The 15,033-nt window shown below is 35.5% G+C and overlaps 1 protein-coding gene and 1 long non-coding RNA gene across 2 annotated transcripts in view; both read right to left on the minus strand.

Annotated features, from left to right (window-relative positions):
- PRIM2 (DNA primase subunit 2) overlaps positions 1–15,033 on the minus strand; it is a 107,082-nt gene that overhangs the window by 15,705 nt on the left and 76,344 nt on the right. The window contains exon 10 of the mRNA XM_067294157.1: positions 1,136–1,262. Within this exon, the coding sequence (XP_067150258.1) occupies positions 1,136–1,262 (127 nt within the window). The remainder of the gene's footprint in view (positions 1–1,135; positions 1,263–15,033) is intronic.
- Positions 11,147–14,606, minus strand: LOC106492528 (uncharacterized). The gene is made up of 3 exons (XR_001294017.2): positions 14,521–14,606; positions 12,208–12,271; positions 11,147–11,254 (listed from the first exon to the last, which is right to left on the minus strand). It is a non-coding gene; the product is annotated as an uncharacterized lncRNA (long non-coding RNA).

The following is a 15,033-nucleotide window of genomic DNA, read 5'->3' on the forward strand; positions in this document are numbered from 1 at the left end:
GGTTTTCCATGTTTTGTTACACAGAAGGAGATTTTAAAGTATTGTAACAGGCTTTGGAGTATCAGTTCCACTGAATTTATACCATACCTCAACCCCCCCCCCCCAATTGGTCATTCTTTTAAAGCATCTAAACATTTAAAGTCTCCTTATATTGGGTGACACAACATATATGAAGTCAAAAGCTGTCAAATGTTATCTAAAAGAACAGTACAAGACCACTGCAGCCTTGAAATTAAGTGTTTAATTTAAGAGACTACAGAAGTAATAACATGACAGAGTCCATACCCCAAAATCCTCCAGAGAATTTCTGAATGGAGCACCATTTATAGAAAACACGAGCTTGCTGTGAGGTGAAAATTTCAGAAGTAAACTCCAAATATAACTTCTGTTTGAATACAGACAGAAGTTTTACAAAACTAATTTTTAAAATGATTTCAGTAGAAAAGATAAAACTCAAATACTATGTATATTATATAGGCATGATTATGACTGCTGCTTTGTAAAGGGAAACAATACACTTTCATCATTACACCTGTCACAGCAAAGCAAATTGCTTAAGTTTTACTTCTTCAGAACGATGGAAAGGCACGGGAAATTTAGTCCACATTAAGCTTCCTTTTGCAGTATCTGAGTTGTCTTGGGTATGTGTACAGAAGTCATGATTTTCAAAGAGATAACTTCAATGCAGACAGACCGTAAGAGTTTCATATGTCAATACTAGGTAATTTACAAATTTGCAAAGCCAAAATGTAATGTTCTGGTCTTCAACCAGAAGTTAAAAAACTAAAAAAGCATCAAGTGATTTAACCTTCTGAATACAAAAGGATAGATTAATAGAATAAATTTGCCAGGTTGAAAGTGAAGTTTAAAAGGAAAATAACTTTCTGTTGTTTAACACACAAAGTGGGAATAAGGATAGGCAAGAAAAAAACCTAGAGTTGGAGTGTAAAACTGAATTTCTCTTGCCTGATATTATTCAGCAAATAAGACCAATCACAAGAAAAATAATACAGTACAGCAGTGACTGCCCTCATCCTTCAACTAATTACCGCAGGAAAAATGGCAATTTACTTGGTGCTCTTCTATAGCCCAGCAGCTCCCACTTTTTTTCAAGCTTCTTGTTTTAGGAACTTACCATGATAATCCCCTTGACTTGGTGGATTGGACATGATAATCTTCATGCAGCTGTATGGGGTATAATCAGTTCTCTTTCCTTCTTTCCCGTAGTTGTGGCGGATGCTGTACGCATATCCTTTGTCAAACTTAAAAAACAAAAGAATATATTCTTACATGCTTTGCCAGTGTTTCTATCTACTCTGTAAACAGAATACTGGGTAATGAAAATAAATCTTCCAAACCCATTAAAACAGATGGAAGTGAAAATCAAGTTGCTTGGTGTTAGCCTTAACTTTTACATTATGCAGACTTGCACATACACATATATACATTTTACAGACACATCAGAAAAGTGTGCAACTAACATTAAGATCTAAAAATCTTTTAAACTGATGCAGGAATTGCTCTAAACATAATACGTCAAAATTCTGAACCACATGATGTTAAGTAAATGTACAAGACAGGATCAATTTAAAGTCTTTCATTTTCATAATTCACAGTATTAATCCACAATAATATTCTGGAAAATGTACATATATTTATATGTGCATCTCATACTCTGTAACATATGAGTATATTTTTCCTTTACAGTCAGTGAGTACTATATTTCAAGTGATGTTGCAATACTGAAAATTTCATTTTGGTATTTACATATGTACAGATATACATACATATATACACACATGCCAATGTATATGTAGTACAGCTGCATGTAACAGCTGAGAGATAAGAAATGGTATATTTGCTCTTAAAAATACTTAGAAATTAAGCATGAAAATACTGAAAGAAAATTTAGGTTTTATATAAAAGACCTGGAAAAGAGAATGTGAAATACCAAGACATGCATATTTTAATTTCCAAGCTCTGCGTAAATCTGTTAAGATAAAGACAAAGCCTGCGATGATCTAGCCACCTATTCTCCCCAACAACCCTGGATCCTTTCCTCCTCCTGTGCAAAAGATGGATGAATGTGTATTTCATTTGCTTAACAAAGGATATTTGAGTAAGCAGTAAAATTAAATAGTTTTTTGTAAGGGAAAAGCAAATCTTGAATGCTTCAGGACGTATTGCTTAGTTTGCCAGAAAATTAACACCCCTCTTAACAGTTCTGTACACTGAAATCTTGAGCTGTACTTTTCACATCACTTGCCTTAATGCCCATAGAAATTACTTTTACTACCTAACTCATTATTTTAAACGGAGAAGCAGCTCTTGCAGTAAGCAGAAACAAGCTATATAACAACATATGCAATAACAACATGGCCTGAAGACAGGTTGGACATTTTCTCATTGGTTTCTTGTAATCCTGCCTGGATCTTTTGAGGCAATTTCCTATCTGTTTCATTTCATCTGTATGTTCTTTGGGGCAGGGCAGGAATTATTTTCTTATTATGAGTAGTAGAACAGTATTCTTAAAAACTAAAATTTATAGAAATACCAACAGCTAAGGCACGTGAAGCTAAAATTCTAAGATATCAGAAGACTGTGTCATTTACATACTCAAGTGATAATCCTCTCATGAAATGCTTAAAAAAATTAACAATTTTATAAATCTCAGCTTTAACTTTTGTCAATACAATTGTATAAGTAAGCACTTTTTATTTAATGGGAACTATAGACCTAAGAAAGAACAGTGAAAAGAAAAGTGCAGAGGCTTTTTTGTCTGTTTTTTAAATAACTACTACTCTTCTGAAATTAATACTAAATGGTAAGGGACACTCATCTGCTGAAGCCACTACAACCTGATTAAAATAAATATTGTTTCAAAATTCATTTTAAATTTCAGAAAACATGTACAATCTATTTTTGTGTTTATTAGGTAGCTGTCTAATGCTAACACCAATATTGTGCTTCCTAATCTACATTTACTACATTACACTTCTTGGAATTAACCATAAACATTTTAATGTTCCTTAACAGCCTCTTTCAAAATCCATATTCCAAACTGTAGAGCAGTCACAAGCAAACTGTTGGTTTCTTTGAAGGGAAAGGAACCGGTTTAAAATGTATAGTTGGCAAAAATACTTTTCATCTGTAAAAGGAGACAATTCATAATGACAAACACTTGCTCACTCTACGCTTCCTTATGCAACTATATATTATAACCGCCACCTGCTTCTCAACAAGTTTTTGCAGTGGCAGATGTCATAAAAATGTAACACAGCTACGTGGTACAAGTTTGCACACTCCAAGTTACATGCTTTCCTCAGAGATCTCTTGTCCTCAGGATTTGGCATTTCTTATTATTGATCAACATAACTGTTTTTTAGCAGTGCCAATACCCAACAATACTCTTCAGTGGGAAGAAACCAAAGATTCATGTATTGCAGTATTTAATTTCAGAAAACACATTCTGAGGAATAACTCTATGTACCATCGGGGGATGAACTCAACAATCAGTCTGTTTTTTCCTAATAGTATTACTCTAGCATGTGCACATAATCGAGAGAGAGAAAAATCCCCCTCTAGAGCAATCCCTTTTGCCAGTGAAAGCATCAAGGTAGAACTAGACATGTTTGCAATTCACAAAAATGAGAAGGAAGAGGTGGGGAATGGCCGCCTCCAACTTATTTTACTCCCCCAAATTGATACGGGGGGCTTCTTACACAGGTTCCTTGAACAAAAAACAAACTATGTGCAGAACAATTATCATGCACATCAGTGTTTGCAGGGTCATTCTAATTCCGTATGAATTACTTGTTTGTAAGCTATTTCAGGAAAACAACTTCAAAAGTATAAAACTACAATCTAATTACAGTATAATCTAACTACAATCTCCTATAACATCATTACAATAGAAAGCTTTAAAAGGTGGAAACTCAAGATACAACAATTCAATGATTGGGAAAAAAAATTTTTTTTAAAATAACTGTCTGTCCCACAAGAACTTTTGAAGTTTTATTTTTAGCCTAATATGAACTTGCTCAACAATAATTATCCTGCATGACTGGGTGCATTTACCTTGTGTTCGATGTGACAGATGCTGTTGAGCTGAGAGAAACTCAAGAATACACAGGCAAAAATTTATTCTATTATCACATCTATTCTATTACAGATTGCCCAGAGAGGTTGTGGAGTCTCCTTCTCTGGAGATATTCAAAACCTGCCTGGACATGACCCTGTGCAATGTGCTCTAGGTGACCCTGCTTGAGCAGCGGGGTTGGACTAGATGATCTCCAGAGGTCCCTTCCAACCTCAACCATTCTGTGATCACAGAGAAAGTGGCTACGCATATACTTGTCCTCTGCAATAGTCTACACTAAATATCAATGGAAAGTTACAGGCAAAGTTACCATAAAATAGTAATGTTAAAGCAGCATTGATATTGAGTATTCAGTTTAGGTTGGACTGGCTATTGTTAGTAATACTTTAAAACAGGGATTCTCTTCAACTTTTTAAACGCCGTGGCCTACATCTTACATAGCTCTTTTCTTGTGTTTTTCTCTCTGAACTTTCCTAAATCTGCAAGGCATTTGTAATTTATGTGCAAGTGCAAAGGTAGGGAGAGGGATGGGCAGTGGAGGAGGAAAATATGGCTTTGATGAGGGGAAAAAAGACCAAGAAATTTAAGTAACGAATTGATTCAGACTTATCTAATGAATGTGTCAATCCTGTTTTTAAGGTCTAGTGCTGAGAGCTGAGACAAAGACAAGCCATTTAGAACACCTCTATCAAGACCTGTCACTTTGGTGCTGGCATGCACAAATCTTGTGACTAGTAAACGTGCAGATATTGGGATTAGTAGCAGTGTGAATTTTTATTTTAAAAGAGTGCAAAATTCGACCATCTGGGGTTCAACTTCCTCAAAGATGAATAGATTTTTGAGAATTTCTCTTTGCTCCAGGCATACTTGCAGGATGCACATGCTGTCTGGTCTGAGGTGCCCTGCTGATAAGCGGGCAGTTTGGAGTTTTTAGGTTTTTATGTATCAGGATTTGTTGTAATCAACTGAGATGTCCAGTGTCTGGTACTGAAGGTACTAATGATGATTCTGGGCATCCCACCAAAAGGGACACTGAAGCTTTTTTAGATTTCTTCTCCCTACAGGAAGCTGAGCAGTTAAGATTGATTAGTGGGACTAAGCCAGTGGTCTGTAAGGCAGACTCTAAGCTGGGGGACATTTCGCTGGGTATAGATGAGTAAACAGTAGCAAGAAATCTACTGGCATTTTGCTTTTATGTGGCATATTCACATTATCAGACTAATGCAGATTAATTTGTCTTATAACTGTTAGTGATGCTGTATTATATCACCTTCATTAAAAGATATATAGATATAAATTAAGACATAAATGAAATATAAATAAAAAGACATCAAAGGTATAAATAAGGTATAAGATATATAAGGTATAAATTAGCAACTGCTGTAGCCTAATACCAGATTACTATGTTTCAGGTAGCAGTTTAAGAAAATGTTATTTTTGAATAAATTCTGATCACAAACACACAAGATCTTTGGGTATGGAATGAGAAGGTACATCATACAGAACATTTCAAGCAAGGAAGATTGGGTCATGCTTATAACTTAATGGGCATGGGGGGAGAACTTGTTCATAAAGACAGAAGCTTAAGCTCAGGGTGGCAGGACAACAGTCCTGATTTTGCTGCAGTGATACAGAAAGCAAGAGAGCTTGAGAAGCAAGTTTACTCCAAACTTGGAAATACCAATAACTCTATTAATAGGTACTAAAATCTTCCCCAAAGGTCTAAACTTTCTCTACCTGCTTACCAGAATTTCATTAACACAACACAAGTGACAGAAAAGAAGCAAAAAAACCCATTTGCAAACTCTCAAGAGCCTTCCGGCTCCTTGTCCAAGGAGTGTAATCAGATCTCACTACATGGTAGTATCATTATATTTTGGGGGTATTAGATTTGGGAGAAGTCATACTGTGTGTATATCACTAGCACATAAAACAAGTGTTAGGAGAAGATGGATGAAAATTGGCCAGGGTTCCCTGCAAAATCTAAAAATTAAATTTCTACTATTTATCCAAGCTGCTGTCCTGGTCTCTAAACAATGGGCTATCATATGATATTCTATAGTTCTATTTCAAGCACGGTAACAAACATGTCTCACATTAACAGTCTCATGTAGTTCATGATCTATTAAACTGTAACATATACCCAAATCAGTACTTATGCTAAAAAAACTAAAGATATAGTGCACATAATTAATACCTCTGATAGGGCAAAACATATTAAATGTGTTATAATGCAAGAGCAGACAGCGGGATGTCAAGATCAAGAAAGTGTTAAGATTACTTATCAATAACTGCCATTCTTATGTCCTATGCAACTATATACCCCTAAAACTTGATGCTGGGAAGTTTTTCCTTTGCAGTACCCAAAGAGATGTAAGCTTTCACCATTCTCTGTACAGACAAAGCCTGCATGTCTTTCTCCTCTCCACCTGAGTTCTTAAGGATCTCTTTTTTGCAGCTAAGAAGAAATCAAGATGACTGCAAAGCAAAACTTTGTGTACATGCAGACTGTGCATCTCCAAAACCACTAGTTACTCGTGAGTGCTCTTTCTTCCTTTGGTTTATATTTCACATATAAATTTCTAACAGGGAGCAACTCAGAAGAGTTATACTGCACCAGCAATTATCAAGTTGAGTCTCTTGATCCGTTCACAAACAACAGCTTAGGAAGAGCTCTACAAAATGCTTTGTCAGCTCTCAAATCCTCAGAGAGAAAGCAGCATTATATGAAGGTGTGAGCTTGAGGTTACTCAACAAGAGATAGCCAGAAGAGACAAACATCTGAGAACTATCACTGATGTCATTTTGGTTCTGGCAAGAAGAGTCCCGACTAAAGCAGGAGACTCCATTTTGACTGTTTCACAGAATATTTTGGCTTAGCTGGCTATTCATTTATACAATCAGTGCATGGCAAAAGCCAGATTCTTCTGCATCTCTCAGGGATGGATACCAAGCAGTATAGGTAATTTGGAGAAAGGCCTGAACCTTAAAAAGAAAAAGAATCCTCCTAACATCAATGCAGGAAGACTGGGGACAGGGAAAAAAAAAAACAAAAAAAAAAAACAGATTAATGTCAGCAGGGAATCATTTGTCACTTTGCAAAGAATCTTGAAGTATGTCCAGATAGATTCTGTTTTTGAGCAGGCTATGGGACAAACTAGCAATAAAAACTTGCATTGGACATGAAGTTTAAATTGCACTCTCGCAGAGAGTATATTCCAACTAGCCTGTTACAATACCTTAAAGCGATTAAATATATCTTAAATGAGAAGACAAAGGCATTCAGCAGATCAGATTGCTGCAGGCCAAAATGGCAACCAAATAGACTTCAAAAGAGCTTTAGTAGCCATGACTCTCAGCTCCAGTTGATACATGCAAGGTATTTGGAATGTTTTCTGCTACATGGAAAACAGTCCAACAAGAATACTCAACAGAAAGCTTCAATCATTTACCTCAACAAGTTTGCCTGGCAGGCTCTTTCCTTCTAATTATTAATAATTTCCTCATAAAGAAGAAAAAAGAACATTCTAGTAAGAAAAGCTATCCAAGCAGCCACACTGCAGACTGGAACATGAACAGGCTGTAATGACCCAAGGTGACCTAAGCTCTAGGATAGCAGAAGAAAACCTCACAAATCATAAAAGTTCTGGGAAAAAAAACTGTCTCTGCCATTCCAGTCAATCAAAAGCAGGTAGGCTTGCCTCATTTTGAACAAGACTTTTGGCATCAGAATAACTGAATAACAGACAGCCACAGTACCAGAAATGTATCCAAAAGAACAATGCATGTTCATCTGCTCTTGAAGAAAAGACTCACCAACTGCTGGTGATGTGCAATACAAATCACCTATGCTAAGGTGTTCCCAATTTCAAAGATCTCTGCAAGGTTATCAGAATGAATCCAAGAAGTCTCTGAGTCATTATCCAATATCACACTTCTACTTAGCACATCTGCCAGAGTTCATTGCAACAGTTCATTGCAAGTGCATTGCAACGGTTGAAGTTCACTGTCTATGCACTATTTCTAAAGGGCAATTCCACTCCTGACCCAGTGGAAGCCATCATATGCTCACTGAAGAGTTTATACTTTACATTCTGGGAGAATACCTGGCATTCGCCAAGCATGCAACCTTCAAAGCAGGGACTGGAAGGTTTTGCACATGTTTAGGACCATCTAAATAACAGAAACTTTGTTCCCTTTTAAACCACATACCTTGCATGGGGAGCTCATTTGAGTTAGTTCCTCAGCCTGACCTAGTTATTAGATATTGAATTATTTCATTAATTTATTGCATTCCTTTGCAAGCATTCTTGTGGTGTAGCTATGATAGAAAGAAATACTTTATAGATTGGAGAATAACAACCCATCGGTTGATTAAAAAGATATCTGAAGACAAGTTTAGCATTAGGTGACAAAAGACACAAGAAGCAAGTTTATTAAAAAATAAAAAAATAAAAAAATAAAAACAAAAGAAACACACAAGCCTTCTTCATTAATTATAAAATCAAGTGGTAAATCAGTGTTACCATCAAGTGGTATCAGTTCACCAGCAAAGCAATCCTCATTCATTAGAAATCTGTAACTGACCCAATCAACTCTGTAATATGAGATACAGTAAACTCCAAAATATTCAATTTTAACATACGCCTCAGATTTGCAGAAGTGACAGCATAACTCCACGTGCCTTGTGCTGTAGAAGATCCTTTCATCAACCAATCCAAGATATGAAGTTATCAAAACACAACAAAACTGTGGCAAAAAATTTGGCAGTTACCGAGATATGGTTAAACTCCTTAGACAAAGTCGTAATGACAGAACAGAAGGAAAAGATGCTCACTCACATAACATCCCAAGATACAGCAAGTCCTCTGTATGTGCAGATATTTTAAAAAAAAAAATCAATTTATCCAGAAAATTAAAATATCTGGAGGAAAAAAAGGCACATGATAATTCTTAAAATAAAACTATAAGGATGCTGACTAATAAATGTTTTCTTGTGTCTGTTCTTGAAATATGTAGACAATTTTTTTGATGCAGTCATAAAACAAAGAAAGCAAGGCATTAAAACAAAAAATCTACATGGAGATTTGATATTTATTGTCAGTCCTTTTGAACATAGAGTAAATTAGATACTGGAGCCCTCCAAACAGCATGGTTTGGCTCAAGAATGATGGTATCAATGAACAACAGGACAGAAGGCAGCATAAAACTCTTGACTACACTGTAAAAAGAAATTTTTTTTTTCATTAGCAGTACAAGACGAATTTGATATGCCTTTCTCTGAAGATCTTGGAGCCATTCATGGAAGCCAGACATATATATCCCTTGCATAAGATGAGAATAGGCTGGTCAGTGGTATTTGCATTTGCCATAAAAATACCCATGTGGTAAGCTGGACCTCTCATTCTTTAAGGAAAGTGGTATTAGTTTCTGACAGTGAGAGATGCTTATTGTCTTTCTCAGCACAGATAAGTTCATTAATTCTGGCTCTGAACACCTGCAGAGGTGGATGAAAGAGAAGGAAATTCCATATTTACTGGGATATAAGCCTGCATATGCTTGTGACAGGCTTTGCATTAAACTAGAGACCTGTGCCTCAGGACTTGTCAGGCTTGATCTAGACTTGTCTTGGCCTGTCTGGAGTTTTATCTTATTTAGTTGTAACAGTAATTACCTAACAATCAGGCAACTATGAGATAATTTGTTTTAGCTTAGCTTTGCACAAGTGAAGGCTGTAAAAGGCCTACTGTCATATACACTGCTTTAACTTGTAGATAACAAGTATTTATTCTGTGTTGAATGATCTATCTATGCTGCTAGAATAAAAATGCAGCATGGGGATGATAGCAGAGGCCTTGAAAATACAAATACAGGATGATATGGGAGGCCCCAGGCTATAAACCACTCACTAGTGGTCAATTATTGGTCATCAGGAGTGCAACCTTGGAAGTTGAGCAAAAATCGTTTTAAGGATAAAAAGAAACAAAAAATAAGCAACTTTAAATTCACTATAGCAAGTCTGGATGTATTGTAGAATTGCAGACCAATGGAGAAAAAGCAAGGTGCAGAACCGGTTAAGCAAATGCATAAAAATCACCAAGAAGATCCTAGATTTTGGGGGGGGCCACAAGGGGACACCACCACCACCCAATGTCAATACCATACCCTGGCAAAGAACTCAGGATCTTGATGATTCACAGTGACATTCCCTCTCCCTTGACTGACACCAAGATCTACTAGACCTATATTAGAAAATAATTTTGTATCCCAGACAAAAACCAGTTGGAAATCAGTTCTAACCAGAGGCTTAAGAGACCAATAAAAAAGAAATATAAAAGTATCAGAGACATAAGTGAACACAGGCTATAACTGGAAAGATGACGATGTAGAAAGACAACATAAAATCACATTTTAAGATGACTATCAAAGGAAACCGAAGCACTGAAAACCACCGATATTAGCCCTTGCTGTCATAATAAGCATGACTGCTTACACATAAAGGCCTTTTTATTATATCATATCTAATAAGGAGAGTGTACTGCAGTCAAGAAATAATACTTGAACTCTATAGACCGCAAGTATGACAAGCATATTTCTCCATTCAATGACAGAAGAAAAGATTGATCTAAAACACACAAGACTAGCTAATTCATCATTTATTAAAAGATGACTCAATTGCCTGGAAAATGCAAACAGAAAAATAAAGAAGCTCTATTGCCAGACTGCTCCAAACTGTCTCAGGAGAAATGACAAACACCCGATTTTTTAGTTTCAACTCCATGGTTGTAAAAACAGAAAAAACACAATTTCAGGGAAATAACTCTGGTAACAAAATACAGAAGAGACTGAGCACAACTACTTTAATTAATTTAAAAAAGTTTTTCTTTTCAAACAAAATTATTTTGAGTTTCACTGTTATTACCCCAGTTCTTACGCCCAAAATCCCAACACCTTTAAGAAGATGTAGCACGATCTCAGTAATATCCCACTCCTGGAAGGAAGAGCAAAAAAAAGTTTAGAATTTAAATAATGTAACTTGCTTTGTAAGTCATCTGAGGTGATTTTCTGACATCTGTAGCAGATAAAATCCTGGAAAGAAGGGGCAGGATGTTCAAATAATCTGACTTGCTTCTGCACAACTGTGTTATCTACATACTTTCGGTTTTATACAAGACAAACAGAACAAGTGTCAGTCCCTTCTGTTCCTTTAGGAGGAAGTCATATTGTAGAGTTCTTTTTCATGGCATAAAGACCACTAACTTCTGCTCCCCTGTGTACAGCAGGGGAAAGAAAATGCGTTTGAGGAAAAGATTTTGCTTTTCTTCCTGTATAAGTGGACTTAAGAAGAGACACGGGGAATGGGAAAAGCTCAGAACATACCACACTGTGCACAGAATTCAGTTTCTTGGCTAAATAATATTGTAGATTTCAGTATAAAAATCAGTATCTAACTTTTCAAAAAATGTTGAAATACTTAAAATATATCACAGTAATTTAGCTTTCCCAGATCAATATATTATATTTCTGAAACATAAATTGCGCATAGCATGAATAACTTATAAAAGAGCTGTCTTGTGTCTATTCATGAGATTCAATACATTTCAAAGACATGCAGCAGAATGTTAAAGCAATTCTGAAAGTAAAAATACTTTCTTATTTACACCATAGCCTATGTGGTATATCAGCAGATTGCACATTTGATACAGTACGCTGCTTTTCTGGATGACTGAATATGAAACATAGCCACGATTTGCTGGCTGAATATAGGCATATGGAATACGACAGTTATGTGATGTTAAACAATTAACTAGACTTTTCAAAGGAGAAGACAAAGTACACAAGATTTTAGTTTTCTTTTTTGAAGTCAGTTTATATGATTACAGCAAATTTACAGCATTTAATAAAACAATTCTAAAAGCACATTTCACTACTTTTATTTTAATATTCTTTCAAACAATTATATCAAGATTAGTAAATATTGATCTACCAAATCTACCAAAGCCAGTATTTTTCTATTCAAAAAGGGTAGGAACACAACTGAAAGACCACCTATGTCATTCGGTTCATTCTGCAAAGCAATCAAGATATATGGATTTATAGAGCTGTACCTTGAAAACGGTTAATCTCTGTCTTAGAACTTGGGGTTAGTTTCCAAAGAGCTGGAATACATTGCTGGGGGAGAAAGTAAAGAAGGTATTTTTCAGCAAATGACTATAACGACGGAGCTGTATTGTTAGGAAGGTATTCAAGAGAGCAGTCTGAAGTCCATAGATAGTGATACTCAGCTGCTTCACAATCATTGAACTTGGAAATTGGGCACCCTCACAGACAAGCTTTTCCATTACTTTTCTTAAAATGTCACTGACTTAATAGCTTGCCGCTACTGTGATGGCTAATAAAATAGAAACCTCTTCTTACAAGTACACAGTCTTTCTACAGTAATAATAAAGTGCAAGTCTGACAAGCGGTTCAAGAGTACAAAAAGGAATCTTAGAAAACTAAAGGTCTGGTTTTAACAGCCACTTTTATACATACAGTTTAAAAAACAAAAAATACTACAGTATTGAAAGAACTGTTGGAAAAATGTGCATTTCCTTGAAATAAAACATGCTGTAAGAGACCAGATTCTGACCTAAATTAATTTTAGTACTGAAAACATTTATTGCTTTCATTCTTGTCACTGCAAGAATCTTACCACTAAATACAGATTTTGGTGCCTAATATATAACAATTGTGAAAACAGATCCCCTTAACTTTTTATGGTAGCCGGTACAGTTAAAAACACTTGAGTCACACCAAAACTATAATTAATGCCCTGGGATAGAGGAGATTATGCAGGTTAGAGCTCTTCTCTGCCCCTAAGAAATGCCATAGACTGAAAGACAGTCTCAAGTTTTCATTTATAATGCAAGTCAAATGACGAAAACTGAATATAAAAAGTACAAAGAGATATACTTTTAACAAGTTTAAAAAATAAAGAATTAAAGTACTTTAAGGTGAATAACCATAGAAAAATGTCGCCATAGCTTTGGCCTGACAACAAGGTTCAGGGAATTTCAGCTTTAAAAGAATGGAATTGGGAAGTCTTGTAGCAACTGAACAGGGGAATGCATTTAGAATGAAAGAGCACACATTCTTATCATAGTGCTTATTACTGTGATTCCTAAGATTTATGTGCCCAACACAATAACCTCCAACTATGCGAGAGTCTAAAAAAGGTTTTATGCTTTCCTGGTATATTATTTTCAGTGATGGTCCTGACTAACACCCATGAAAAAAATATATACATTTATTTATATATATATGTGTGTGTGTGTGCGCACACACATATATGTATATATATATAGGACATTTTATTTCAGCTCCATTTTATTTAAGAAATTCTGCCTTAAGACTTATGCTCTGTTACGCAGAAATTACCTTTTTTAAATATAAGGATTTTTTAAGACAAAGTTTCTATCACAAAAAATACCACCTTATGAAAAAAAATTTTTTAAGTATAAAATGACAAATAGTCAAACAGATTCTTGTCTATATTCAGTAAGTTTTGATAACCTTAGGGTGCACCAATATGCTGATTAGTAATTTATGGCTTGAGAAAGAAAGTTTCAGAGGGAAATGCACAGAGGCATGATTGAGTTTAATATGCATCCACATTAGCTACAGGGCATAATTAAAGCTACATCACTCTTAAGTCTACATAATTATGTCCTAAAGACACTCTCTCTCCAGCATCCTTAACTTTACCAAAAAACAATAATGGCCTCAAGTTTACAAGGTCAGTCAATATTACTTTAGTGTAAATATATTCTTACAAGCAAAAGGGTTCCAAACCAAAAATGCAAGGTTTCTGTTTGGTTTTATTCCTTTCGGAGTTCAGAACTCCAAACATGTGACAGGCAGAACAAAATTTTAACACACACAGAAAGGAATCTGCAACTTCCAGTGTTATTATATTCCTCTCCTGTCCCACCCCAAGAAGAGATAGAGGGAACTGATGCAACATTTACCATCAGAAAAAAAGATAAATGTGCCTAATCTTGGAAATACCAATAACTGTTAATAGGTACTAAAAGGATTTATTAATTCATCGGGTTTTTTTCCTCCCTTTGCAACTGAATATTCTACCTGCCAATTTAGATAACAGCCAAATTAACTAGTTGAATTCAACACCATGACACTACATACTACTTATCCCATATTATTATTCTTACTCTAGTTTAAAATACTTCTGAATACAGTTAGATCATGTATAGGTTATACATGTTGTAGGTTATAGGTTAATAGTAACATTTCAATGATGATTATATACACTGTAGTCAGGCAGAAACAGTGAAAGTGATTAATTTCAGCTGGCTTTACTGAAATAAGCAGTAGGAGATTCCTATCACATCCCACAAAGATGCTATACGGGCACAAACCTCTATCTTGTATTCAATTCTGATTTCTCATCATCTTCTGTATCAACTGGAGCCAAGATGTGCTTCATTTAGTTGCCTAATTTGGGGGGGGGGGGGGGCGCGGCAGCAGCATGGGAGGAAGGACTAGGAGAGAAACAACCACAGAACACATATCTATATTAGTACTCTAATAAAGAGATCTGAGCAGCAATACCTACAAACTTGCATGTACTTTCATGAGTATTTTGACCAATGTAGATTATTACTACTAAAACCCTTTGCAACAAAGTCAGGATTTCCTCTTTGTCAGGAAACTAGAAACAGCATCAACTCTTCTGCAACGTTTGTATTATTATAGGTTCATTAAGAATGCAGCAATGTCCATAAATACAACATGACATGTTGTTTCAACAAGGGCAATTCTATGCCACTTGTTAAATGCAAGTCCTACCAAAAATCACTGCCTGATGCACACAACTTCAAATTATTTTGATTTGATCTCATAATGCTTAATTAAATAGGAAGCAAACAGCT

Source organism: Apteryx mantelli, chromosome 3 (genome assembly GCF_036417845.1).
Source record: "Apteryx mantelli isolate bAptMan1 chromosome 3, bAptMan1.hap1, whole genome shotgun sequence".
NCBI lineage: Eukaryota > Metazoa > Chordata > Aves > Apterygiformes > Apterygidae > Apteryx > Apteryx mantelli.